Source organism: Cetorhinus maximus, chromosome 1, assembly GCF_964194155.1.
Source record: "Cetorhinus maximus chromosome 1, sCetMax3.hap1.1, whole genome shotgun sequence".
In the NCBI taxonomy this organism is placed as follows: domain Eukaryota; kingdom Metazoa; phylum Chordata; class Chondrichthyes; order Lamniformes; family Cetorhinidae; genus Cetorhinus; species Cetorhinus maximus.
In genome coordinates, this window is record NC_135879.1 from 241,387,940 (window position 1) to 241,415,092 (window position 27,153).

A 27,153-nucleotide genomic window follows, 5' to 3' on the forward strand; every position below is an offset into this window, starting at 1 on the left:
TGGTGATCTGAAATTGGTGCCTTCTAGTTGCTGACCAGTGAAAGCAGTTTTTTCTGATTTACCATACTCCTGGCAGATCTGTAAAGGTCCATGTTTTCTCTGGTCTTTGGTCATTAGAACCGCTGGTATTAATCCTTCGTGAATCTCTTCTGTTTTTAAGAGTTTGACAACCTTCCTAAAGAGCAGGCATCAATGATTTATTTGGGGACGCTTAGTGGTTTTTATCATGTCTGCATAGCTCCCATCCTTCACAGGTTTGTTAATTCCCCAACCCAACCTCTACAGCTAGCAACATGCAACAGGAGTAAATGCAGGTCTGACAACAATTATGTGCTTGTGTTAAAATTTGTGAGGAATTTTTATAAGAGCAATTCAAGACGGTAGAAGGGGCACTAAGCAAAGGACACATTTAAGGTAAAAGCAAAATACCGCGGATGCCGGAAATCTGAAACAAAAACGGAAAATGCTGGCAAAACTCAGCAGGTCTAACAGCACCTGTGGAGAGAAAAACAGACTTAATGTTCCGAGTCCATATGATTCTTCTTCAGAGCTAAAGAGAAGTAAAAATGTGGTGAAATTTATACTGTTTAAGGGGAGTGGAGCAGGTGAAGCTGGGTACAAGGCCAGCGATAAGTGGGGTCAAAGGAGAGATTGACAAAAATGTCATGAACAAAAGGACAAAGGGGGTGTTAATGGTAGTGGTATGGGCTAAAGGAGGTTCTGATGATGGCATTGAGGTAAGAAAGCAGAATGTGATAAAAGCAGGACAAGGGTAAGCACTCTGTGAAAGAACAACATGAACAAGGGACAGATGGCCCTTGTAGTGGTGGGGGGAGGGGAAGGTGGTGGGAAAAAAGATCGAAAATAGGATAAAAGGTGGGAATAAAGCAATGAATAAAAATGAAAATAAAAATAAGTGGATAAAAAAATAAAAATGAGTATTGAAACATGGATAAAAAAGAGGTAAGGCTGGAGGGGAGAGTTCATGGTCTGAAGTTGTTGAACTCAGTGTTAAGTCTGGAAGGCTGTAAAGTGCCTAATCAGAAAATGAGGTGCTGTTACTCCAGTTGCGTTGGGCTTCACTGGAACATTGCAGCAGGCCGAGGTCAGACATGTGGGTATGACAGCAGGGTGGTGCGTTGAAATGGCAAGTGACAGGAAGGTCTCGGTCATGCTTGCAGACAGACCGAAGGCGTTCCACAAAGCGGTCACCCAGTCTGCGTTTGGTCGCTCCAATTTAGAGGAGACCGCATTGGGAGCAGCGAATGCAGTAGACCAAATTGAAGGAAGTGCAAGTGAAATGCTGCTTCACTTGAAAGGAGTGTTTGAGCCCTTGGATGGTGAGGAGATAAAGAGGCAGGTGTTGCACCTACTGCGATTGCTTGGGAAGGTGCACTGGGAGGGGGATGAGGTGTTGGGGGTGATGGAAGAGTGGATGCGGAGGGAATGGCCCCTACGGAATGTCGACAGTGGGGGTGAAGGGAAGATGTAGTGATTTGAGGTGATCGACAAAAGAACAAGAGAGTTGGCTTGAGGAAATTTTTTAATATTGTAATGTGGAATGCACTCCCTGTAAAGGTGGAGGGGACAGATTTAATTGTAACTTAAAAAGGGAATTGGATAAATACTTGAAGGGAAAACATTTACAAAGCTCTGGGGAAAGAGCAGAGGAATGGAGCTAATTGGAGAGTTCTTTCAAAGAGCTGGCACAGGCACAATGGGCTGAATGGTCTCCTGCTCTGTATTAATCTATGATACAATGATGCTGTCTTCCTAAGTTGAGGGATACTGCTTGTGTTGTATGGCTTTTTTTATTGGCTCTGTGATCTGTTATCTTGTGTCAGAGTAAGTGGAGATGATTCATTTTCCGCATGCATGTAAGCGCATTAAGCTGCAGTTTGATGTTATTAGTGCTGCTGTTATGCAGCTTCTATTGTCCAACTGTTTGCCTCCCTTGATATCGATGACTTCCTCAGTGCCTGCCAATTAAGGACACGAGTCGTGGCAAGGGCGGTTTAGTATTACGTGGGAGCTGTGTTAAGTGAGATGGACCGTGTTTGGTCTGCTTTTTGAATCCTCAACCCTCGCAGCCGACATGCTTTCATGACCTTCCCTGTATGTGTTGCGAAGTATATCTGAGAGAACAGTGACAGCCAGTGTGCATATGTATTCGGAACGTCAGGGTCAGGACAGTGTGCTTCCTGAACTAGTCAAAACAGGACTTGGGAATTCATTGGATGATCATAAACATCACCAGGCTTAAGCAAAATAACCCATGACCAGCTGCCTTGCGACAACATCGAAAAGCAGCAGGCATTGTAATATAACTTGAAACTGCCTTCACTGTGGGTTAATGTCAGTGATATGGAGTACAATAGAACAGGATCACTGGAAATGCCTCGGTGGTGAGTACAAGCATTATGTTATCAAGTAATTTATTATGGGGAGGAGCGCTCTACTTTAATTTCATTCTTAATAATTCTCTCAGCAATGACTGGAGTAAGGATGATTGCAGCTTGTTGGAAATGAGTGTTTTTGGTCAGTTGCGTGCAGAAATTCGTTGTTGTGCTTAACTGAGAGAAACCCACAAAGATCATGAATCTGTTTGCCTGGTATGGAGTTTTACTTTGCTTAGGGACACGCTTCCCTGACCCTAATTCGAGAAATCTTGAGTATTGGTGGTTTTTGTAATGCTTGCATTTGTATCTTGGAGAATAATATGAAATTAAGCCATGGGTGACTTTGCAGGGTGGTTAACAGGCTCCTTCCATAGTCCTACCCATTATGGTGCAAACTGATACGGCGGGAGGGTTTTTGGGTTCCTATCTTCTGGATTTGGGGAGGGGGGGGGGTGCCTAGGGCCGAGGGTGGTGACTGTCGAACACATTCACCGACACGAGTATCTGTTGGCTGTCGACCTAGAATTTAGAGTCCGAGCTCTTGACTCCATTTGCTGGGACTGGCTGGAGTGGGTTTTGAAAAGTGAGAGACTAGCATATGTTAGTACTTGGAGGGATTTAGTGGTCTTTGTATGTGAATCAATGAAGTTAACAAGCAAGTACAGCAAGTAATTAGAAAGGCAAATGGTATATTGCCCTTCATTGCAAGGTGCGTTCAGTGTAAGAGTAAAGAAGTCTTTTAGCATTCATGTAAGACTTTGGTGAAATCACACCTGGAGTATTGTGTAAAGGCTTGCTACGCTTATCTAAGGATGGATATTTTTATCTTTAAAGGGGGTGCAGCAAAGATTCATTAGAATGATTCCTTGAATGAGAGTTCTCTCCTATGAGGCAAAATAGAGCAGAATGAGTCTATGTTCTTTGGCAGATATTGAGAGGCTGTTTCTCCTGACTGGACAGTCTAGAACAAGGGGTCATTTTGGCCTCGGATGGGGAGAAATTTCTTCAGAGGGTCGTGATGCTCAGCTGTTGAGTATATTCAGGGCTGAGATGGATAGAATTTTGGCACTCGGAATTGAAGGATATTAGGATAAGGTTGGAAAATTGAGGTGCAAGTTCAGCATTAATTGAGTGTTGTAGCAGGCTCAATGTGCCCTCTGGCATGCTTCTGCGTCTATTTCGTATGTTCTCAGGGTAATTATAAGTTTGAAATGGCTTGCTATGAATTTCACAGTCTTCCTCCTCCATGTGTTCTCACTATTTGAGCCAGGTGTCAGCTGTGGCTCAGTGGGAGGTGTACTCACTTCTAAATGTTTTGAGTTCAAGTTTCGCTCCAGTGCCTTCAGCCCAGAATCATGGGCCCACGGTGCTGCGGGGGCCTGCTCCCAAGATCCCAGGAGAAGTGGAGCAGGGGAGTTCTTGCTGATACCCTGGATGATAATCCTCAATCAACCCTACAACAGATTACCTGACAATTGTCACTTTGCCTGTGGGACCTTGTGGTGTTCAAATTGGCTACTGCATTTCTTCCATTCCAAGAGTGACTAAATTTCAAAAGTATCTCATTGGCTGTAAAGCACTTTCGGGCCGGGGGGGCGTTCACCGGTGCTCTGTAACTACAACTCCGATTCAAAACTGGAAATTCTTCGCTCTCTCTCTTTGCTGCATTTGCTGGAACTGTTACTTCCTGGTTTATCTTCTATTGTACATTTTTCAACCTTGGTACCGTCATACACTGAGTCTTTGCCCTTCACCTAGATTTCACCGTGTAGCCATTCCCCAGATTTGCTACAGGCCAGGAATTAATCGCAAGTTTAAATGTGCAGGGACATAAAATGTTCTGTGAAAAATACAAACTATTTGTGGTTGTTCTGAACCTAATATTCTAGGCATGGTGCAGGGTTCAATTTTCACATTGAAGAGGGTTACGTCAAGTATTCAGAAACATTTCAGACGTGAGAGTGCTGGAGCAAGTTAAAATATTTATACTTTCTAAACTTTATATTGAATGTTGTGCTGCTCAAGCTAAAGAATGGCAAGGCTTCCGAGTGAAGAGCTTTCTGTTTTTAACATCCATTATCAGGATCAAGCACTCCAAGATCAGGTATAAGACAGAGTCGAGCTTCCTCTTAAAAAAAACACTTTCAGGGCAGACATAGCATGTGTTTGACGCAGAATGAAGCTCTTCTCGATTGCCTCAGCACTCATGGGCCAGAGATTGCAAACTTTGACATGGAATCAAGCTCTCTACATTACAGTGGGTGACCACTTAAACCCTTACTTTTTTATTCATTCATGGTGATGTTAGCATTGCTGGCTAGGCCAGCATTTATTGCCCATCCCTGATTGCCCTTGTTCAGAGGGCATTTAAGAGTCAACCCCATTGCTGTGGGTCTGGAGTCACATGTAGGCCAGGTAAGAATGGCAGATTTCCTTCCCCAAAGGACATTATTGAACCAGATGGGTTTTTACAACAATCGGCAATGGCTTCGTGGTCATCATTTGACTTTTAATTCCAGATTTTTTTATTGAATTCAAATTTCACGATCTGCCGTGGTTCCCAGAGCATTCCCCTGGGTCTCTGGAAGACTCGTCCAGCGACAATACCACTATGCCACCACCTCCTCCTTCTTGACTGTAAAGTGCTTTGGGATATCTTTGTTCTCCACCCTGCCCACCCTAACAGCACTGTAGGTGTACTTACACCACACAGACAGCAACAGTTCAAGAATGCAGATCACCACCACCTTTTCATGGGCAATTAGGGATGGGCAACAAATGCTGGCCTAGCCAGTGACACCAACATCCCGTGAACAATTAAGTTTAAAAAAAGACAGACTTTGTACAGACTAAAACTCCTTCTGCACTGTCCCATCAAACACTCCCAGGGCAGGTACAGCATGGGGCTAGATACAGAGTAAAGCTCCTCCTGCACTGTCCCCATCAGACACTCCCAGGACAGATACAGCATAGGATTAGACACAGAGCAAAGGTGTCTCTGCACTGACCCTTGAAACTCTCTCAGATGAGTCAGTAAAGCTTCCTCTGCAGTGCAGTCAGTAAAGCTTCCTCTGCAGTGTCTAGTTGAGCTAGTGAGAGATCTTTGTATATGGAGCATAACTGACGTTATACAGTCATTGTCAATGTTGACTTTTACATCAAGCTCAGTTGGTCATTTCCAGTGTCATATTTTAATTTCCAACGGTAGCCTTAAGACAAATGATTTAGTGCATGTTAATGGTGAATTGTAGGCAGCTTCATGCTGCGGACTTGACCTTTTTTATACTGTTTCCTGAAGTGAAAATACTGTTCTAAAAAGAGCTAATATGGATAAATAAAGGCTTCTTTCACTTCTGTGGTGGGGATGATCTTAGAATATTTAATTAAAGACAAAATTACTCAACAGCTAGATTAACAAAAAGGCAAGTGACCAGCAGGTATTTCAGAATGATGCAAAGTGGCCAAATATGCAGGTATAACCAAACTGGGAAATGAAGGAGACAGTTCAGATGTACCAGTACAATTTGGGTAAAATATGCAAGTGTTCACAACAGTGGCAGATTGAACTTAATGAAAGCAAGTGCAAAACATTGCATGTAGGAAGGAAAAATAAACTGCACACACTTGGTGAATGGTAATGAAGCTTAAGTAGATCTAGGGGTACTCATCAACTGTAACTTAATCAGTGAAGTGCAGCAACCAACAGAATCAGTAGGATCTTGAACAATCTGTCCAAAACAATAGAATACAAATCACAGGAAGTTCTGGCTAAATATCCCGTGCCGTGGTCAGACCACACCTTGAGTACTGTGTCCAGCGAGAAACTGACAGCGAGAAATGGGTAGACTGGCGTCAATGTAGCATCAGTTGCCACTTGCAACAGGGAATCCCAAACTTCTACTACCCTTTGTTTCCCAGTTTCATTCCTGAAAGGACTGGCTCTAATTTTTAGTCTATACTCCCTGATCCTAGATTTCCCCAACAAACAGAAATAGTTTCTCCCTTTCTTTTCCTCTGAATACCTTGAAAACCTCAATCAAATAAACACACAACCTCCTAAATTCAACGGGATACAACCCTAGTTTGTGTAAAATCTCCTCATAATTTAGTCCTGGAATCCAGGTATTATCCTGGTAAACCTTGAAGACCAGTATATCCTTCCGATAGTGTGGTGCCCAAAACTGCTCATAGTACTCGTAAGAGTGGTCTTAACTGGGACATGACCTTGACATCCTTGTATTCTGTTCTCTAGATGTCAAGGCTAACACCTTGTTAGGCTTGATTATTTTCTGTACCTGTTCATGACATTTTAATTCTTTGTGTACATAGATCCCCAAGTCTCTTTGGACTGCCACTGTTTTCAGCTTTTCATCATTTAGAAAATTCCTGTTATATCCTTTTTTAAGTGGATGACCTCACATTTGCCACCATTGAAATCCATTTGGCATAGTTTTGCTCATTCACTTAATCTATCAATATCTCTTTATGCTTCCATTTACACTGCTTGCAATACTACTTATCTTTGTGTCATTGGAACATTTACGTATGTGGCTTTTGGTCCCATTATCTAAGTCGCTAATGAATGCAGTAAATAGTTATGATAGTGAAGCACTCCCTCAGTACTGCACTGGAGTGTCAGGCTGGATTATGTACTTGAGTGTCTGGACTGGGACTTGAACCTCCCAGCTTGTGGTTTTTTTCCTTTGAATTACAAAATCACTATTTTAAAAAAATCTGTTCAGAGCTGTCCGTCAGTTAGATTGGCAGTTTGGGAGAGTTCCACCTCTCAGTTGGCGATGTAACTGGAGTTGCTGAGGAAGGACTCAGGTGACTCCGGGCAATGTTAGCACTTTTCGCACCCTCCAAGCAAGCAAAATGCACACTTGGTTCACTCGACCTTCAGACCTTGTGATGAATTGACCTCTTGCTTTAAAAATTGGAGGGTGGGTTAACTTTCAGCCTAATACCCTGCCACATACCATTGTTGAATCAGAACCCACAAACTCTGTTAAAAGGGATTTGTAGAATTCCTTGAATAAGGTGGTATGCAGAGGGAGCAGGAGATCTGGGTGTCCTTGAGGAAAAAAACATAGACGTAGCCTGGATAGATGATATGTCCGCCTGCTTTTGTGCCCTGTTCACATCAGTGAATGCCTTTTAAAAACTATTGTTTCTGTCCTCAAGCTGCTCTGATTCTACATTCCCCTCTCCTCTCTTGAGGCCCTTCTGAAAATCCACCTCTTTGAACAAGCTTTATATCACTACCTCCAATTATCTCCTCCACTGGCTTTCGTTGTTTTGTGGTTAAATCTCTTTGAAGTACCTTGGGAAGGCTTTCCGTTTTACAGGCACTGTAGAAAATGCGTGCTGTTATGAGCCAATAATGCAATGAGGAAACTGCATGACCTAGAAAGCAAGACTGCTGGGGGATCTAATTGAACTTGGAAATCTAATCAGATAAATTGTTCATTGTGTTGAAGGCTTCACATCTCAGGAGGCACACGTGAACAGTGAGAAAAGGGAGAGTAAGAAGGGAAGTTAGCAGAATGAAAACCCACGTGATCAAAGGGACAGTGGCAGCATGGATTCAGAAAGTCATGGTGAATAGATGTTTTCAGACTTGAGGGAGGTATACAATGGTGATACCCCAGGAGTTGGTATGAGGACCACGGTCCTTTTTGTTATGTGACCTAGTCTTGGGTGTACAGTGCCTAATTTCAAAGTATGCATGCGATACAAAGTTCGGAATTGCAGTAAGCAATGAGGAGGACAGTAAGCAATTTTAGGGGTACACAGATGGTGAAATGGGCGGACACATGGTAGACGAAGTTTAATGCAAAGAAGTGTGAAATGATACATTTTAGTGGGAAGAATAGGAAGGGACAAGATGATGGTATAATTTTGAAGGAGACACAGGAGCAGAGACCTGGGCATGCAAATGCACAAATCTCTGGCGGCAGGCCAAGTTGAGCAAGCTGCTAAGAAAGCTTATGGGACCCTTGACTTGGTTAACAGAGGAAAAGAAGACAAAAGCAAGACAGTTGTGCTAAACCTTCACAAAGCTACCTCAACTGGAGTATTGTATTCAATTATGAACACCACATTTCCGGATGGATGTCAAAATCTTGGAAAGGTTGCAGAAGAGATTTATTAGAATGGTACGACGATCGAAGGGCTTTGGTTCTGTGAAGAGACTTGGAGAAGCTGGGATTGTTCTCCTTAGAGCAGAGAAGGTAAAGAGGAAATTTGATAGAAGTGTTCAAAGTTAGAAAGTATTTTGTTTGATTAAATGAGGAGAAACTGTTTCCAGTGACAGAAGGGTTGATAACCAGAGAGCACAGATTTAAGGTGATTGGTAAAAGAACCACATATTGCGATGCAATACAAACTTTCAACGGGATAAATACATGAAGGGGAAAAAGTTGCAGGGCTAGTGGGGGGATGGAGCTGGGGGGTGGGACCAATTGGAGCTGGCACAGGCATGATGGACAGATGGCTCCCTTCTGTGTTGTAAGGTTTGGTGATGCTAAATTAATTGACCCGTTATGATTTTATTTCTGCTACCTGTCACACACCTGTTTTGTAAGAGGCGAGATGCATAAAGTCAAGATAACTAAAGGAACTCTTATTAGTCCTTGCCTGTTTTGCTGATGAAATGGAAGGCTTGTCACCACCACAGATATAATAATCTGTGCAACATTTCCCCTGCGGAACTCATAAACAGACAACTTTTTTGCCAATAGTAAACGGGCGAGTTCCTATTTTCATACATCCTGGTATACAATGTATCCTCTGTAAATATTCTCGACTGCGCAGTTCCACTCCGGAAAAGAGATATGACATATTTTTTCCTTTTGAGAACAAGACACAAAAATCTTTTTTTAACCCTGTGATTGCCTTTAATATGACCAATGGGTGGACCAAACAGTTTTGAATTTGGAAGCATTTTGCTCTAGGTACTTGGTGGTATATTCTGTGTTGAGGCATTTCAGGGTGAATTGGTGGGCTGCAGAGTGGAGGGAGTGAATATTGAGCTGCAGCTTCTATCCCAATGATAACTTGCATGTCTGTAGCAGACAGGAAGATGTTATGAAGCGTTTTCAAATTTTGAGGACAATAAACTGTGGCCACTGAGCAGGAGGTGTGAAAGAGAGAGATTGAATAGCAGGAGGCCATTTAACCCCTTATGCCTGTTCTGATATTGAGTGACATCATGGCTGATGTGTGACCTAATTTCGTATACCGACCTTGACCCCTTAACACTTGGTTAATGGCATGTCGAAGTGTTTCCTAACTTCACTTCAAAGGCCAGGCTCCAATTTTTAGGCAATGCTCTCCAGTGCTAGACTCTCAACCAGCAGAAATAGTTTTGATCTATCTTGCCTGTTCCTCTTAAAATAAGAAAGACATCAAATCACCTTGTAAATTCCAGGGAGTACAATCTTAGTTTGTACAATCTCTCCTCATAATTTAACTCTTGGGATCCAGATATCATTCTGGTAAATCTTCACTGCACTCGTACTGGAGCAATCTGTGTCCATATGCAGCAAGACCTGGACAACATTCAGGCTTGGGCTGATAAGTAGCAAGTAGCATTCATGGCCACATAAGTGCCAGACAGTGACCATCTCCAATAAGAAAGAACCTTAACTATCGCCCCTTGACATTCAATGGGATTACCAATGCTAAATCCCCCTCAATCAACATCCTGGGGGTTATTGTTGACCAGAAACCGAACTGGACTAGCCATAGTAAAAACTGTGGCTGAAAAGATTGGGAATTCTGTGGTGAGTTACTCACCTCCTGACTCGCCAAAGCTTGTCCACCATCTACAAGGCTCAAGCAGGATTGTGATGGAATACTGTCCACTTGACTGGATGAGTGCAACTCCAACAACACTCAAAAAGCTTGATACCATCCAGGACAAAGCAGCCTGATTGATTGGCACCCCATCCACCTCCTTCAACATTCATTCCTTCTGCCATCAATGGCAGCAGTGTACCGTATGCAAAATGCACTGCAGCAATTCACCAAGGCTCATTTGACAGCAGCTTCCCAACCCATGACCTCTACCACCCAGAAGGACAAGGGCTGCAGATGCATGGGAACAGCATCACCTGCAAAGTTCCCTCCAAACCACTTACCATCCTGACTTTGAAATACATCACTGTTCTTTCAGTGTCACTGGGCCAAAATCCAGGAACTCCCTTCCTAACAGCACTGTTAGGAGGTGTACCTACAGCACATGGACTGCAGCGGTTCAAGAAGGTGGCTCGCTACCTTCTTCAAGGGCAATTCGGGATGGGGCAATAAATGCTGGTCTAGCCAGCGACACCCACACCCCGTTAAAGAATTAATAGACACTCGATCCAAGGCCAATATATCTTTCTAAGGTGGGATGGGAGAGAGTTAGAGTGGGGAAGTTGAGTAGGGTTTTGAAAACTCTGCGGAAGTTGGAAACAGCAGGCAATTGCAAAGGACAGCAATGTGCTGGCTCAGTCTGAGGCAAGTCAATGATGGAAAAGAGGGAGTCAGACTAAGAGTAACCTGGTGTTAGCTGAGAGGGAGTCAGACTAAGAGTAACCTGGTGTTAGCTGTGTGGATTGGGGACTTCAGGCCACTAAACAAAGAAAAGATTTGAAAGCCAAGGTTGAGATTTGGTCAATTTTATTGGGCAGCAAGAGGCGTTTGGAGAGGACAGGGTTAAAAGGAGGGCCTCTCAGTGAGGTTGTTAGAGCTTTGGATGAGTTAAAGCTGAGTGAAGGTTGAGATAGAGAACAGCCCAAGTGAGTTGCCAGAAAATCGAGCATCAAGGTGATGAAGGCATGGACTCGGGTTTTGACTTTGGGAGGGAAATGGGGTGAATGTGGGTAATGTTGCGGAGATGGAAGGAAGTGGTTTTGGTAAAAATGTGAAATGCAGGTGGAAACCAAAAGGAAGAGGTTTTGAGTTTGTTCGAAATTGTACCTCATTGAGGTTGGCTGACACGGCAATGGCAGTTGGAGAGGGTACAAACATCTTCTGGATTGACAAAGGAGAGAGAACTTGTGCCTGATACGTCAGGATGCAGTGTTTAAACAGTGAAGAGGAGGGGGCCAAGGAAGGACCCCTGGATGAAAGGTCATTGACCTGAGATGTTAAATCTTACAAAAACAAAAATAAAAATAAAAATACCTGGAAAAACTCAGCAGTTCTGACAGCATCTGCGGAGAGGAACACAGTTAACGTTTCGAGTCCGTATGACTCTTCAACAGAACTAAGGAAAAATAGAAGAGAGGTGAAATATAAGCTGGTTTAAGGCGGTGTTTGGGGTGGGGGGGGGGGGGGGGTGTGCTGGATAGAGGGCCAGTGATAGGTGGAGATTGCCAAAAGATGTCATAGACAAAAGGACAAAGAGGTGTTCACGGTGGTGATATTAGCTAAGAAATGTGCTAATAGCTGACATTAAGGGTAGAAAGCAGGACGAGCAAGGGACAGATAGCCCGGGTGGGGTGGGGTGTGGGGGGGGCGTTGGGGGGGGATCAAAATAGGCTAAAAGGTAGAGATAAAATAATGGATGGAAATACATTTAAAAATAATGGAAATCAGTGGGAAAAGAAAAATCTATATAAATTATTGGAAAAAATCTGTTGCTTTCTCCTTCACATGCTGCCTGACCTGGTGCATGTTTCCAGCATTGTTTTTATTTCATGGACTCGTGTTGATATGAACTGTCAGGCGGTGGCTGGAGCACCATGAGAGCCAGCTCATTTCGTTTCTTTCTTGCTTCCTTAGCCTGAACACTTGCACCTTCTCTTTCATTCTTTCCTTTCTTGTCCTCCCTCTCCTCTGTCTCTTTCTCTTCCCCTTCTCTCTTTCCTCCTCCCTCCCTCCTCTCCCTCCCCCCTCCCCCCCCACTTCCTCATAGCCCTCTCTCCTCTTCCTCTTTTTCCTCAGCCCCTCCTTCCCCCTTCTCTGCCTCTCTCTCCTATTTCTTCTGTGAGGTACTTGCCCATCCCTTTGGGTTCAGACCAATTTGAGAAGTCAAGGAACCAATGTGCCTTGTAAGGAGTTGGTCTCAGAATGCTTTACAACCAATTAATTACATTTATAGAATAGAATCATAGCATGGTTGCAGTCGAGAAGCAGACTGGCCCGTTGTGCCTGTGTCTGTGTTGTGCAGTCACTTTTAAGTTGCCAAACACAGATAATATGAATGACAAATTAATCAACATGTGTTGTTGGTTGAATGAGGACCCTGGAAGAATCTTACCGCTTGCCAAGTAGTCACGATATCCTCCCACCTTCCCCTCTCTGACCCTGAATAATCTGCCCTAAGCTTCCCCCTCTTGTGCTTCTACCTCAATGATTTTGGAGCTCAGCACAATGTTGTATTCTTCTTCCATTACCTTCACCTCAACGCCTGCTTCTTTGACCAGGGGTCTTCCTCCTGCACAAGACCCTTTTACCCGTCTGCAGTATTCGCCCCACAGCTGGGACCCTCCCTCTGGCCCTCTGAGGGCCTCTGGGACGCTCCTTCATTTCTTCCCATGACCTTTTCATTGAGAAGTGCAGGACGTCTCAATTTCTCTGCTCCCCTTCTCTGCTCCAACCGATCTACTTCTGAACTTATAGCGTTCCATCCTCTTCAGCCCAATCCTAACATTGTCATCAAAACCTGCTGACAAGGCTGGTGCTGCTGTTGACTGGCGAACTGACCCCTGTCTTGTAGCCACTGAACATCAATTCTCCGGACATTTCCATCTGCCTCCTCCTGGATTGTGACCCCATGATCGAACATCAAATCATCGCCGCTCCCTCTCGTGATTATTCCCTCTCTTGCGCGCCCTCTCTCGCACAGTCGCACCCTGTCTGCGCCGGGCCGCCGCGCGCTCTCCCTGTCTGCGCCGGGCCGCCGCGCGCTCTCCCTGTCTGCGCCGGGCCGCCGCGCGCTCTCCCTGTCTGCGCCGGGCCGCCGCGCGCTCTCCCTGTCTGCGCCGGGCCGCCGCGCGCTCTCCCTGTCTGCGCCGGGCCGCCGCGCGCTCTCCCTGTCTGCGCCGGGCCGCCGCGCGCTCTCCCTGTCTGCGCCGGGCCGCCGCGCGCTCTCCCTGTCTGCGCCGGGCCGCCGCGCGCTCTCCCTGTCTGTATCTTCTACAGCCTTGCACCAACAACATTTTTGTCATTTCAACTCTCCTTCGTTCCATTTGTCACAGACCTTCTGTTTCCTACCTTTCCCGCTCCCACTTGTTTTAAAACTGTTGCACTTCTAACTTTTCCCAGTTATGATCACACAATCACAGAATTTTATCGGCACATATGGCACATCATGTTTGCAACGACTCTCCAAATGAGCATCATGACCTGGTGCCATTGCCCTACCTCTTCCCTGTACTCCTGCACATTGCTTCCATTCAAATAATCATCTAATGTCCTCTTGGATGCCCCGATTGAACCTGCCTCCACCACACTTCCAGGCAGTGCATTCCAGACCCGAACCATTCGTTGTGTGAAAAGGTTTTTTCTCACGTCACATTTGCTTCTTTTGCAAATCACTTTAAATCTGTGCCCTCTTGTTCTTGACCCTTCTACAAGCGGGAACAGCTTCTCAGTACCTACACCCATGACTGACCCTCTATCCAGCTCGACTTGTCCCACCCCCCCTTAAATCAGCTTATATTTCACCTCTCTTCTATTCTTACTTAGTTCTGTTGAAGGGTCATTCGGACTCGAAACGTTAAATGTGTTCCTCTCCGCAGATGCTGCCAGACCTGCTGAGTTTTTCCAGCTATTTTTGTTTTTGTTTTGGATTTCCAGCATCCGCAGTTTTTTGCTTTTATCTCAGTACCTACTCTGTCTAGCCCCTCATGATTTTGAACATCTCTATCAGATCTCCTCTTAGCCTCTTCTCTCCCAGGAGAACAGTCCCAGCCTCTCCAATCTATCCTCATAGCTGAAGTTTCTCATCCCTGGAGCCATTCTTGTAAACCTTTTCTGCACTCTCTCCAATGTTTTCACATCCTTCCTATTGTGTGATGCCCAGAACTGTACACAATACTCCAGCTGAGGTCTAACAAGTGTCTTCTATAAATTTAGCATAACCTCCCTGCTCTTGTACTCTATGCCCCTATTAATAAAGCCCAGGATACTATATGCTTTATTGCTTTAGCATATGTTGCTTTATTAACTGATCTCTCCACCTGCCCTGCCACCTTCAATGATCTATGCAAATATACACCCAGGCCTTACTGCTCCTGCGCCCCTTTCAAATTTCCACCCTTTCTTTGTCTCTCCATGTTCCTACCAAAATGCATTCCCTCTCATTTCTCTGCATTGAACTTCATCTGCCACCTGTCTGCCCACTCCACCAACTTGTCTATGTCCTCTTGAAGTTCACAACACTCCCAAGCTTCGTGCCATCTGCAAACTTTGAAATTGCCCCCTGCACACCAAGATCTGGATCATTCATATATATCAGGAAAAGAAAGGGTCCCAATGCCGACCCCTGGGGAACTCCACTATAAACCTTCCTTCAGCCCGAAAAATACCCATTAACCATTACTCGCTGCTTCCTATTATTCAGCCAGTTTTGTACCCACGTTGCTACTGTCCCTTTTATTCCATGAGCAATAACTTTTCTCAAGTTGGTTGTGTGGTACTGCACCAAATGCCTTTTGAAAGTCCATGTACACCACATGAACAGTATTACCTTCACCGACCTTTTCTGTTACGTCTTCAAAAAACTCCAAGTTAGTTAAACACAGTTTCCCCTTTAGAAATCCATGCTGGCTCTTCCCCATCAACCCATATTTTTCCATGTGACTACTAATTCCAGCCTGAATAATTGTTTCTAGAACCTTGCCCACGATAAAAGGACATTGATCTGAAACGTTAACCGTGTTGCTCCCTCCACAGATGCTGTCTGACCTGCTGAATATTTCCAGCACTATTTGTTTTTGCCCCTAAAAGAGCTCCCTCTTTTTTCAAATACCATGGAATTAACAAATATTGCTGTGGTGTGGCTGTTCCTGTAGAATGGGACAGTAGTACATGTATTGCCTGTGATTCCTAAAGGTTAGAACATTACATGTACTGCCAGCCTTTCCTGTCAGTTGGGACAATAGAGTCATAGAGTCTTTACAGCACAAAGGAAGGCCATTTAGCCTATCAAGCCCATGCTGGCTTTCCATCATCTTTATCATCTCTGCTTCCAATACCCTTAGAGGCAGTGAGCTTCAGGTCATTACCACTCACATAAAAATGTTATGAGGGGCATGGACAGGGTGGATAGGGAGCAGCTGTTCCCCTTATTTGAAGGGCCAATCACAAGGGGGCATAAGTTCAAGGTGAGGGGCAGGAGGTTTAGGGGGGATGTGAGGAAAAACCTTTTTACCCAGAGGGTGGTGACGGTCTGGAATGCACTGCCTGGGAGGGTGGTGGAGGCGGGTTGCCTCACATCCTTTAAAAAGCACCTGGATGAGCACTTGGTACGTCATAACATTCAAGGCTATGGGCCAAGTGCTGGTAAATGGGATTAGGTAGGTCAGGTGTTTCTCACGTGTTGGTGCAGACTCGATGGGCCGAAGGGCCTCTTCTGCACTGTGATTCTGTGATTCCTCACATGCCCTCTACATCTCTTGCCCAAAACCTTAAATGTGTGCCCTCTAGTCCCAGTCAATGGAAGCAGTTTTTCTTTGTTTACCTTATCTAAACCTGTCAAAGTCTTGTACATGAGTAACAGATTGCCCCTCAATCTCCTTTGCTCCAAGGCGGACAGCTCCAGCTTCTCCAATCAAATCTTGTGGCTAAAATCCCTCATCCCTGGAACCATTCTGGTACATTTCTTCTGCACTTTCTCAAGGACCCTTGCATCTTTCCCAAAGTGTGGTGACCAGAACTCGATGCAGTACTCTAGTTATGGGCTAACCTGAGCTTTATAAAGCTTCAGCATAGCTTTCCTCTTTTTGCGCTTAATACTTTTATTTAAGAAACCCAAGACCCTATATACATGCAAACATACGAACAAGGAGCAGGAGTTGGCCATTCAGCCCCTCGAGCCTGCTCCGCCATTTAATAAGATCATGGCTGACCCGATAGTAACCTCAAACCTGCATCCCGCCTCCCCCCGATAACCTATCACCGTGCTGCTTATCAAGAATCTATCCACCTCTGCCTTAAAAATATTCAAACACTCTGCTTCACCGCCTTTTCAGGAAGACAGTTCCAAAGACTGAGGATCCTCTGAGTGAAAATTGTGCCTCATCTCCGTTTTAAATGGGCGACCCCTTATTTTTAAACAGTGACCTCTAGTTCTCGGCTCTCCCACAAGAGGAAACATCCTCTCCACATCCACCCTGTCAAGTACCTTCAGGATCTTAAGTTCCAATCAAGTTGCCTCTTGCACTTCTAAACTCCAGCGGATACAAGGCTAGCCTGTCCAACCTTTCCTCATAAGACAACCCGTGTTAGTTTGGTAAACTTTCTCTGAACTCCTTCAAGCGCATTTAAATCCTTCCTTATTAAGGAGGCCAGTACTGTACACAGTACTCCAGATGTGGTCTTATTAGTGCTCTGTATAACTGAAGCATAACTTCCCTACTTTTGCATTCAATTCCCCTTGCAATAAATGATAACATTCTATTAGCTTTTCTAATTACTTGCTTTACCTGCATACTAAACTTTTGAGATTCATGCACGAAGACACCGAGATCGCTTTGCACCTCAGGGCTTGGCAGTCTCTCACCATTTAGATAATATGCCCCTCTTTTATTCTTTCTGCCAAAATGGACAATTTCACATTTCCGACATTATACTTCACTTGCCAGATCTTTGTCCACTCAGTTAACCTATCTATATCTTTTTGTAGCCTCCTTATGTCCTCCCACAAATTACTTTCCTACCTACCTTTGTGTCATCAGCAAATTTGGCAACTATCCCATTCATCCCTTCACCCAGGTCATTTATATAAATTGTAAACAGTTGAGGTCTCAGCACTGATTGCTGTGGCGCACAACTCATTGCATCTTGCCAAACTGAAAAAAAACCCATTTTATACCTACTCTATGCTTCCTGTTAGCCAAACAATCTTATATCCATGCCAATATGTTACGCTCTATACCATGAGCTTTTATTTTCCACAATAGCCTTTGATCTGGCACTTTATCAAATGTCTTCTGGAAATCGAAGCACAGTGCATCCACTGGTTCCCCTTTATCTACAGCACATGTTACTTCCTCAAAGAACTGGTTAAATTGCTTAAACATGATTTCCCTTTCACAAAACCATGTTGACTCTGCTTGATTACCTTGAACTTATCCAAGTGCCCTGTTATAGCTTCGTTAGTAATAGCTTCTAATATTTTCCCTATGACAGATGCTAATCTAACTGGCCTTTAGTTTCCTGCTTCCTGTCTCCCTTTTTGTACACATTTGCTACCTTCCTAACCTAATGGCAAGTGGAATTTAAGAGAAGTGTAAGGTAAGGGATAGAGATAGGATTATAGACTAAATGGCACAGATCTAAAGAGTGTCGAGGGGCAGAGCGTACTCTGGGTTCATTAGCATAAACCTTTGAAGGCGGCAGGACATATTAAAGGAGCAGTTAGCAAAGTATAGCGAGGATATGATAAATCAAAGAGTAGAGACAGGCAAAAGAGAACGGTATTATTCTGGGAAATGTAAAACAGACCGTGACAGGAAGGGGTAGAGAGTACAAATCTTAGCCGTAAATCAACAGATGATAGCGGTTATAAAAAGAATAAAAGGATATAACTAAAGGCTCTGTATCTGAATGCACGTAGCATTCGAAACAAAACGGATGCACTGAGAGTGCACATAGAAATTCACGAATATAAGGAGCTTCGGAAAATTAAAAACAATGCATTAACAATCTCACCAGCCACTTCTTTTAAGACCTTAGGATGAAGTACATCAGGACCTGGGCACTTGTTAGCCCGCAGCTCTAACAATTTACTCAGTACCACTTCTCTGGTGATTGTAATTTTCTTGAGTTCCTCCCTCCCTTCCATTTCTTGATTTATAGCTGCTTCTGGGATGTTACTTGTCTCCTCTACAGGGAACACTGATGCAAAATACCTGCTCAATTCACCTGTTATTTCCTTGTTTTCCACTATCAATTCTCTGGATTCACTTTCTATAGGACCAATGCTCTCTATGTTAACTCGTTTCTTTTTTAATGTTGAAAGAAACTCTTTTTCTGTTTTTATATCTCTAGGAATCTTTCTCTCGTAGTGTAGTTTTTCTCTCCTTATTAATCTTTTAGTCATCCTTTGCTGTTCCTTACATCCTGTCCAACCTTCCGGCCTTCAACCTATTTTTGCACTATTATATACTTTTTCTTTAAGTTTCATATTAAATATTTGCCACTGCATCTCTATTAACCTATCCCTTAACCTAATTTGCTAATTCACTTTAGCCAGCTCTGCCTTCATGCCCTCATAATTGCCATTATTTAAGTTTGAAAACATAGTCTTGGACCCACTCCTCTCTCCCTGAAACTGAATGTAAAATTCAAGCATATTATGGTCCCTGCTACCTGGGAGTGCCTTCAATATGAGATCATTAATTAATCCCTGCTCTCTGGTTGACTCCAGAACATGCTGTTCTAAGAAACTATCCTGGAAACATTCTATGAACTCCTCATCTAGGCTAAATTTGCCCACCTGACTTATCCAATCCAAATGTAGATTAAAATCTCCCATGATTATCGCTGTGCCTTTCTGACAAGCTCTCATTATTTCTTCCTTCATGCTCCATTCTATCATGTGGTTACTCTTAGGGAGCCTGTACACGACTCCCAAAAGTGATTTCTTGCCTTTACCATTTCTCATCTCTATCCAAACCATTTCCAGATCCTGGTTTCCTGAACTGAGGTCATCCCTGTCTATTGTGCTAATATCATCATTAACTATTGGGCCACCTATTCCTCGATTCCTGTTCTTCCTAAATGTCCTGTACTCTTAATATTCAGGTCCTAAGCCTTGTTCTCCTGCAGCCATGCCTCTGTAATGGCTATCAAATTGTACTTACTTATTTCTATGTGCACGCTCAGTTCATCTGTTTTGTTTCGAATGCCACGTGTGTTCAGATACAGAGCCGTTAGTTTTATCCTTTTATTCTTTTTATAACCTCTATCATCTGTTGATTTACTGTTAGATTTGTACTCTCTACCCCTTCCTGACAGGGTCTGTTTTACATTTCCCATAATAATACCTTTCTCTTTTGTCTTGTCTCTACTCTTTGATTTATCATATCTTCACTATACTTTGCTAGCTACTCTTTCAATATGTCCTGCCACATTCTAAGATTTATGCACATGAACCCAGAGTTCTCTCTGCCCCTTGACACTCTTTCGATCTGTGCCATTTAATCTATAATTCCAATCCCTATCCTTTACCTTATACCTTGCGTTAAATTCCAATTGCCACTAGGGAAGCATTGGTGTAATGGTATTGTCACTGGGCTAGTATCCCAGAGACCTAGGGTAATGCTCTGGGGATCTAAGTTTGAATCCCATCACGGCAGGTGGGTGGAATTTGAATTCAATAAATATCGGTAATTAAAAGTCTAATGATGACCATTAAACCATTGTCAATTGCCGTGAAAAAAAACCCCATCCGGTTAACTGATGCCCTTAGGGAAGGAAATCTGGTCTGGCCAACAAGTGACTCCAATGTGGTTGACTCTTAAATGCCCTCTGAAATGGCTTAGCAAGCCACTCAGTTGTATCAAACCGTGAAAAACAGGTCAATAAGGAACGAAACCAGGTGGATCACCTGGCATCGACCCAGGCACCGGAAACGACACCGGCAAACTCAGCCCCTGTCGACCTGCAAAGTCCTCCTCAGGAACATCTGGGGGCTTGTACCACAATTGGGAGAGCTGTCTCACAGCCTAGTCAAGTCACAGCCTGACAGTCACCCTCACTGAATCATACCTTACAGGTAATGTCCCACACACCACCTTCACCATCCCTGGGTATGTCTTGGCCCACCGGCAGGACCAACCCAGCACAGATGGTGGCACAGTGGTATACGGTCGGGAGGGACTTCAGTTCCCATGAAGTCTCATGGCATCAGGTCAAATGTGGACAAGCAAACCTCTTGCTGATTGCCACATACCGTCCCCCCTCAGTTGATGAATCAATACTCCTCCATGTTGAACCACTTGGAGGAAGCACTGAGAGTGGCAAGGGCACAGAATGTACTCTGGGTAATGGACTTCAGTGTCCATCACCAAGAGTGGCTCGGTAGCACAACTACTGACTGAGTTGGCTGAGTCCTGAACGACATAACTGCTAATCTGGGTCTGCGACAGGTGGTGAGGGAACTAACGAGGGAAAAACATACTTGACCTCATCCTCACCAAACTGTTTGCTACAGATGCATATGCCCATGATAGTATCAGTGGGAGTGACCACTGCATAGTCCTTGTGGCGACAAAGTCCTGTCTTCACATTGAGGATACCCTTCATCATGTTGTGTGGCATGTCAGACGTGCTAAATGGGATAGATTTCAAACACATCCAGCAACTCAAGACTGGGTAACCATGAAGCGCTGTGGGCCATTAGCAGCAGCAGAATTGTACTCAACCTCAACCTGTAACCTCATGGCTCAGCATATCCTCCACTCTACTATTACCACCAAGCCAAGGGATCAGCCCTGGTTCAATGAAGAGTGCAGGATGGCATACCAGGAACAGCATCAGGCATACCTAAAAATGGGTTGTCAACCTGATGAAGCAACAACACAGGACTACTTGCATGCCAAACAGCATAAGCAGCTAGCGATAGACCGAGCTAAGCAATTCCACAACCAACGGATCAAATCTAAGCTCTGCAGTTCTGCCACATTCAGTCGTGAATGGTGATGGACACTTTAACAACTCACAGCGGGAGGAAGCTCCACAAATATTCCCATTCTCAGTACTGGAGGAGCCAGCACATCAGTGCAAAAGATAAGGCTGAAGCATTTGCAACAATCTTCAGCCAGAAGTGCGGAGTGGACAATCCATCTTGGCCACCTCCTGAGGCCCCTAACATCACAGGTATGAGTCATTTGCCAATCCGATTCACTCCACGTGATATCAAGAAACGCTGAAGGCACTGGATACTGCAAATGCTATGAACCCTGACAATATACCGACAATAGTATTGAAGATAAAAGTAAAATACTGCGGATGCTGGAAATCGAGAACAAAAACAAAAATACCTGGAAAAACTCAGCAGGTCTGACAGCATCTGCGGAGAGGGATACAGTTGATGTTTCGAGTCCGTATGACCCTTCATCAGAACGAAGACATATAGAAATGAGATGAAATATAAGCTAGTAGAAGGGGGTGGGACAGGAGAGCTCGATAGGGGGCCAGTGATAGGTGGAGGCCAAGAAGAGACGGCCAAAGAGGTCATAGACAAAAGGACAAAGGGGTGTTGATGATGGTGATATTATCCAAAAGATGTGCTAATGGGGACATTAAGGGAAGCAAACTACTGGCAGATGGCCCTAGTGTGGGTGGGATGGGGGGGAAAGGATTGAAATGGGCTAAAATTCTTTTGTTGTAGCTGTACTGGAACAGCTTGGCTAGGGGCACAACAAGTTCTGAAGCACAAGTCTTCAATACTATTGATGTTTCGAGTCCATATGACCCTTTATCAGAACTAAGGCTAAAATTCTTTTAGCCCATTTCGATCTCTTCCCCCCACCCCACCTGCACTAGGGCCATCTGCTACTAGCTTGCTTCCCTTAATGTCCCCATTAGCACATCTTTTAGATAGTATCACCACTGTCAGCACCCCTTTGTCCTTTTGTCTATGACATCTTTGGCAGTCTCTTCTTGGCCTCCACCTATCACTGGCCCCCTATCGAGCTCTTCTGTCCCACCCCCTTCTACTAGCTTATATTTCATCTCATTTCTATATGCCTTAGTTCTGATGAAGGGTCATATGGACTCGAAACGTCAATAATATTGAAGACTTGTGCTTCAGAACTTGTTGTGCCCCTAGCTAAGCTGTTCCAGTACAGCTACAACATTGGCATCTAGCTGGCTATGTGGAAAATTGCCAAGGTATGTCCTGTACACAGAAAGCAGGACAAATCCAACCCAGCAAAGTACTGCCCCATCAGTCTGCTCTTGCTCATCAGCAGAGTGATGGAAAAGGTCACCAAAAATGCTATCAAGTGGCCTTAGCCATAACCTGCTCCCTGATGCTCAGTTTGGGCCCTGTCAGGGTCACTTAACCCCTGACCGCATGCAGCCTTGGTTCAAACATGGACAAAAGAGCTGAACACCTGAGGTGAGGTGAGAGTGACTGCCTTTGACATCAAGGCTGCAGTTAACCCAGTGTGGCATCAGGGAGCCCTAGCAAAGCTGGAATCAAAGGGAATCAGGGGGGAAATCTCCACTTGTTGGAGTCATACCTACCACAAAGGAAGATGGTTGTGGTTGTTGGAGGTCTGTCATCATAGTTCCAGGACGTCATTGCAGGAGTTCCTCAGGGTAGTGTCCTAGGCCGAATCATCTTCAGCTGCTTCATAATGACCTTCCCTCCGTCATAAGGTCAGAAGTGGGGATGTTCGCTGATGATTGCACAATGTTCAGCACCATTCGTGACTCCTCAAATACTGAAGCAGTCCACGTCCAAATGCAACAAGACCTGGACAATATTTAGGCTTGGGCTGACAAGTGGCAAGTAACACTCGTGCCACACAAGTGCCAGGCAATGACCATCTCCAACAAGAGAGAATCTAACAATTGTCCTTTGACATTCAATGACATTACCATCGCTGAATCCCCCACTAACAACATCCTGGGGGTTACCATTGACCAGAAACTGAACTGGACTAGCCATATGAATACGGTGGCTACAAGAGCAGGTCAGAGGCTAGGAATCCTGCGGTGAGTAACTCACCACCTGACTCCACAAAGCCTGACCCGTCATCTACAAGGCACAAGCCAGGAGTGTGATGCAATATTCTCAACTTGTTTGGATGAGTGCAGCTCCAACAACACTGAAGAAGCTTGACACCATCCAGGACAAAGCAGCCTGCTTGATTGGCACCCCATCCACAAACATTCACTCCCTCTACTACAGACACACAGTGGCAGGCAGCAGCGTGTACCATCTGCAAGATGCAGTGCAGGAACTCATCAAGGCTCCTTTGACAGCACCTTCCAAACGCATGACCACAACAACCTAGAAGGACAAGGGCAGCAGTCACATGGGAACACCGCCGCTTGGAAGCTCCCTCCAAGTCACACACCATCCTGACTTAGAAACATATCACCGTTCCTTCACTGTCGCTGGGTCAAAAACCTGGAACTCGCTCCCTAACAGCACTGTGGGTGTACCTACACCACACGGACTGCAGCGGTTCAAGAAGCAGCTCACCACCACCTTCTCAAGGGCAACTAGGGGTGGGCAGTGAATGCTGGCCCAGCCAGCGAAGCCCACATCCCATGAATGAATAAAATAAAGGGTGGCAATGCTCATTGAGCAGCTGTGTTCTTCAGATGGAAGATGGATCAGAGGAGGAGGAGGAAGGTTGAGAGATTGAGGGAAGAGTTTCCCAACATTTTGACAAGAGAGTTGAATGCTGTTATCACAAGCTGTTATGGGTCGTATACCTTTTCTGTCTAATTAGTTAATGTATCACATCTAAACTGTTGCTTCTTAAACTCAATAAACTATCTTAAAATTACATACGAATAGCCACTGCCTTTTTAAGTATCTGTGGGCCTGAATCCAGAAATCTTACACCATATATCTTAACTCTATCTGCACATCATGATTCCATATCCCTCTAATACCTTTAGCTGTTTTGGGATTTTTGCTGGAGCCTCAGCATCTTTTTGGGAGCTAGAGTACCAGATTTCCATTACTCTTTGTATGAAGAAGCGCTCCCTGACATTACCCCTGAAGGGACTAGCACTAATTTTAAGGATGGTTCACCTTTGTTCTGCATTTCCCTTAAAGTCCTTTTGGGATAGGAAGGAGAAAACAAATTAATTAAAATGGGAGAGGTAACTGGTCAAAGTCTGCAATGTTAGGAATTATGGAAGGGATTAGGTGAGCATAGGGTTAACTTGGACCTTTGAGCTGAGTGCTTGTTTGCTCTGCGATTGTGCTTATCATTTCCTAGTTTCATTGAAACAAAAAAAATTGTTTTGGATTCTATATGAAGGGATGGTTGCCAACCTTTTGTATGGGAGAGACACCAAATTTAACCTGACCTCACCCTTCCCCGGAGGATGAATAACGATTGGGGCGGGGGAGGAAAGAAACTGGTGCCTCTACGTACCTTGACGCACTTGTGACAAATCACTGACCCATGTGTCTTGAGAAATGCCAACATGAAGTATTGTGGTTTCTTTTTAAGAGTTTAGATAGCAAAAATATTTTCAACTGCAAACCTATTGGGATGATAAAGTCGCTTCCTGTTATGAGAATTGCTTGGGTTGTATTCATCACTGATTGTGTGTGTTAACTTTGTTGAATATTGTATGCCCTCCCCTCATTGTAAGGTGTCTGCTGTAATGATCCGGGTCACAGGGACCATGATTCTCATATCGTACATAGAAATTCATGGAAGTAGCCATATGGAAACAGGCCATTCCTCCCAACCAGTCCATGTTCATGACCTAATGTTAATGACCAAATAATTTTCCTTCATGATATTGGTTGATACAACATGGAAACAGACTGTTTGACCCATCCAGCCCATGGGCAAATAGTTCCAATCACACTTAACCTGCCTAATTCTCTCATCCTTCATCCTATCTGATTTAATCCTGAATGCTGACCTAGGTCTGCCTCAGTGACCTGTCCTGGAAGTGAATTCCGCAGCTTCTTAAGTCTTTGGGAGAGGAAGTTTCTCCTATCTTCTCTTCTAAATTTTACATTTAATCTTGTATCTTTGGCCTCCTTGTTCTTGACTCTATACAAGTTTGCTGACTATGCAAAGCTAGCTGGGTTAGTAAACTATGAGGAGGCCGCAAAGAGTCTGTAAAGGGATATCGATGGGTTAAGTGAAGAAGGGCAAGGAGGTGTTGGATAGAGTGGAATGTGGGGAAATGTGAGGAAATTTACTTGGAAGAACAGGCGAACAGAATATTTTTAAATGATGAGAAAATTAAATGTAGGTGTTCAGAGGGATTTGAGCACCCTTCTACACAAAGCATAAAGTTAACATGCAAGCACAGCTGGCAATTAGGAAGGCAAATAGCATGTTGGCCTTTGTTGCAAGGGATTTGGAGTACAAGAGTAAGGAAGCTATGCTGCAGTTGTTCAGGGCTTTGATGAGACCAAAATTGGAGTACTCTTTCCAGTTTTGATCTCAGTTAAGGAAATTTTTCTTTTGGCACAGAGAGGGGATGCAATAAAGGTTCACTGGATTCATTCTTCGGCTGAGAGAGTTGGTTTATGAGGATAGAATGAGTAGAGTTTAGAGGAATGAGAGCTAATCTAATTGAAAGGTCTAAGATTCTGAGAGGGCTTGACAGGATAGATGCTACAAGCTTTATCCCCTGGCTAGAGTGCCTAGAACTAGGGGGTCATAGTCTTGGGATAAAGTGTTGACCATTTAGGACTGAGATGAGGATAAACTTTTTCATTTGGATTTGTGAACCTTTGGATTTCTCTACTCCACAGGGCTGTAGATACTTAATTGTTGAGTACGTTCAAGGTTGAGATCGATAGATTCTTAGCATCTTGGAAGCAAGGGGTATGGGAATCAGGTGAGAAAATGGAGTTGAGGTCCACTTTGGGGTATGGTAGCTGACTGGACTAGCAATGTAGAGACTTAGCTTTATGACCTGCCGATATGAGTTCAAATCCCACCATGACAGCTGTGGAACATAAATTCAAGTTAATTTTATTAATTAAATCAGCAGTAAAATATCAGCATTGGTGACCATTAATTAATGTAATTGAAAGTACCAGATTGTTGTTAAGTGCCCATCCTGGTTTACTAATATCCTTTAGGGAAGGAATTTGCTGCAGTTACTTGTCTGGCCCAATGTTTTTGCTGTGCACGTCCGTGGCCTTGCAGCAACTTGGAAAGATCTGTGCACGTCTTATTCTGTGTGAAATACCCCACGTGTGTGGCTGTGTAAAGAAATTTTAAGGTATTGCGAATTGGAAAAACCAACTGCGCACATCAATGAAATTTTAAAAGAAACATTGTTCTGTGTGACTCCAGACCCACAGCAATGTGGTTGATTCTTAGTTGCCTTCTGAAATGGTGAACCACTCAGTTGTTATTAAGAAGGTGACTCAACACCTTCACGTCCCATGAATGAAGAATTTTTTTGGAAAAAAGGGTCGAGTGATCAGCCACGATGTCGAAAGATTGAGCAGGCTTGAGGGTCAATATGGCCGACCTACTACTAATTATTCGTTCGTGGGATGTTAGTGTCCTTGGCAGGGCCAGAATTTTAGCGCCCTTCCCCTAGTTGCCCTAGAGAAAGTGGTGGTGAGTGGCTTGCCAGGGCAGTTAAGAGTCAACCACATTCCTTTTGAGCCCTTGCGCACAGGAAACAGTCTGCTTGTATCTGCCCTCTCCCATCCTTTAATAATTTTAAATACTTCTATCATATCTCAATAACCTGTGTTCCTATTTTAAAAGACTCAAATTTTCAAGTTTTTTTTGTATTTCCTCAAACCAGGCGGTGTCCGAGTGAATCCATGCTGTAGCTTCCCTAAAACCTCAACATCCCTTCCTGTGAAGCCCAATAATCCACACAGTCCCCGAACTGAGGACAA

The 27,153-nt window shown here is 44.2% G+C and overlaps 1 protein-coding gene across 3 annotated transcripts in view; it reads left to right on the plus strand.

Moving 5' to 3' along the window:
• The window catches only part of LOC144688399 (exocyst complex component 6B), a 623,897-nt gene that overhangs the window by 18,861 nt on the left and 577,883 nt on the right, over positions 1–27,153 (plus strand). Inside the window, exon 1 of one of the 3 annotated variants that reach the window (XM_078554904.1) lies at positions 1,985–2,405. The exons of the other annotated variants lie outside the window; for them this stretch is intronic. Within the exon in view, the coding sequence (XP_078411030.1) occupies positions 2,365–2,405 (41 nt within the window). The 5' untranslated portion in view covers positions 1,985–2,364. Of the gene's footprint in view, positions 1–1,984; positions 2,406–27,153 lie in introns of those variants that run through there. 3 annotated transcript variants of the gene reach the window in all.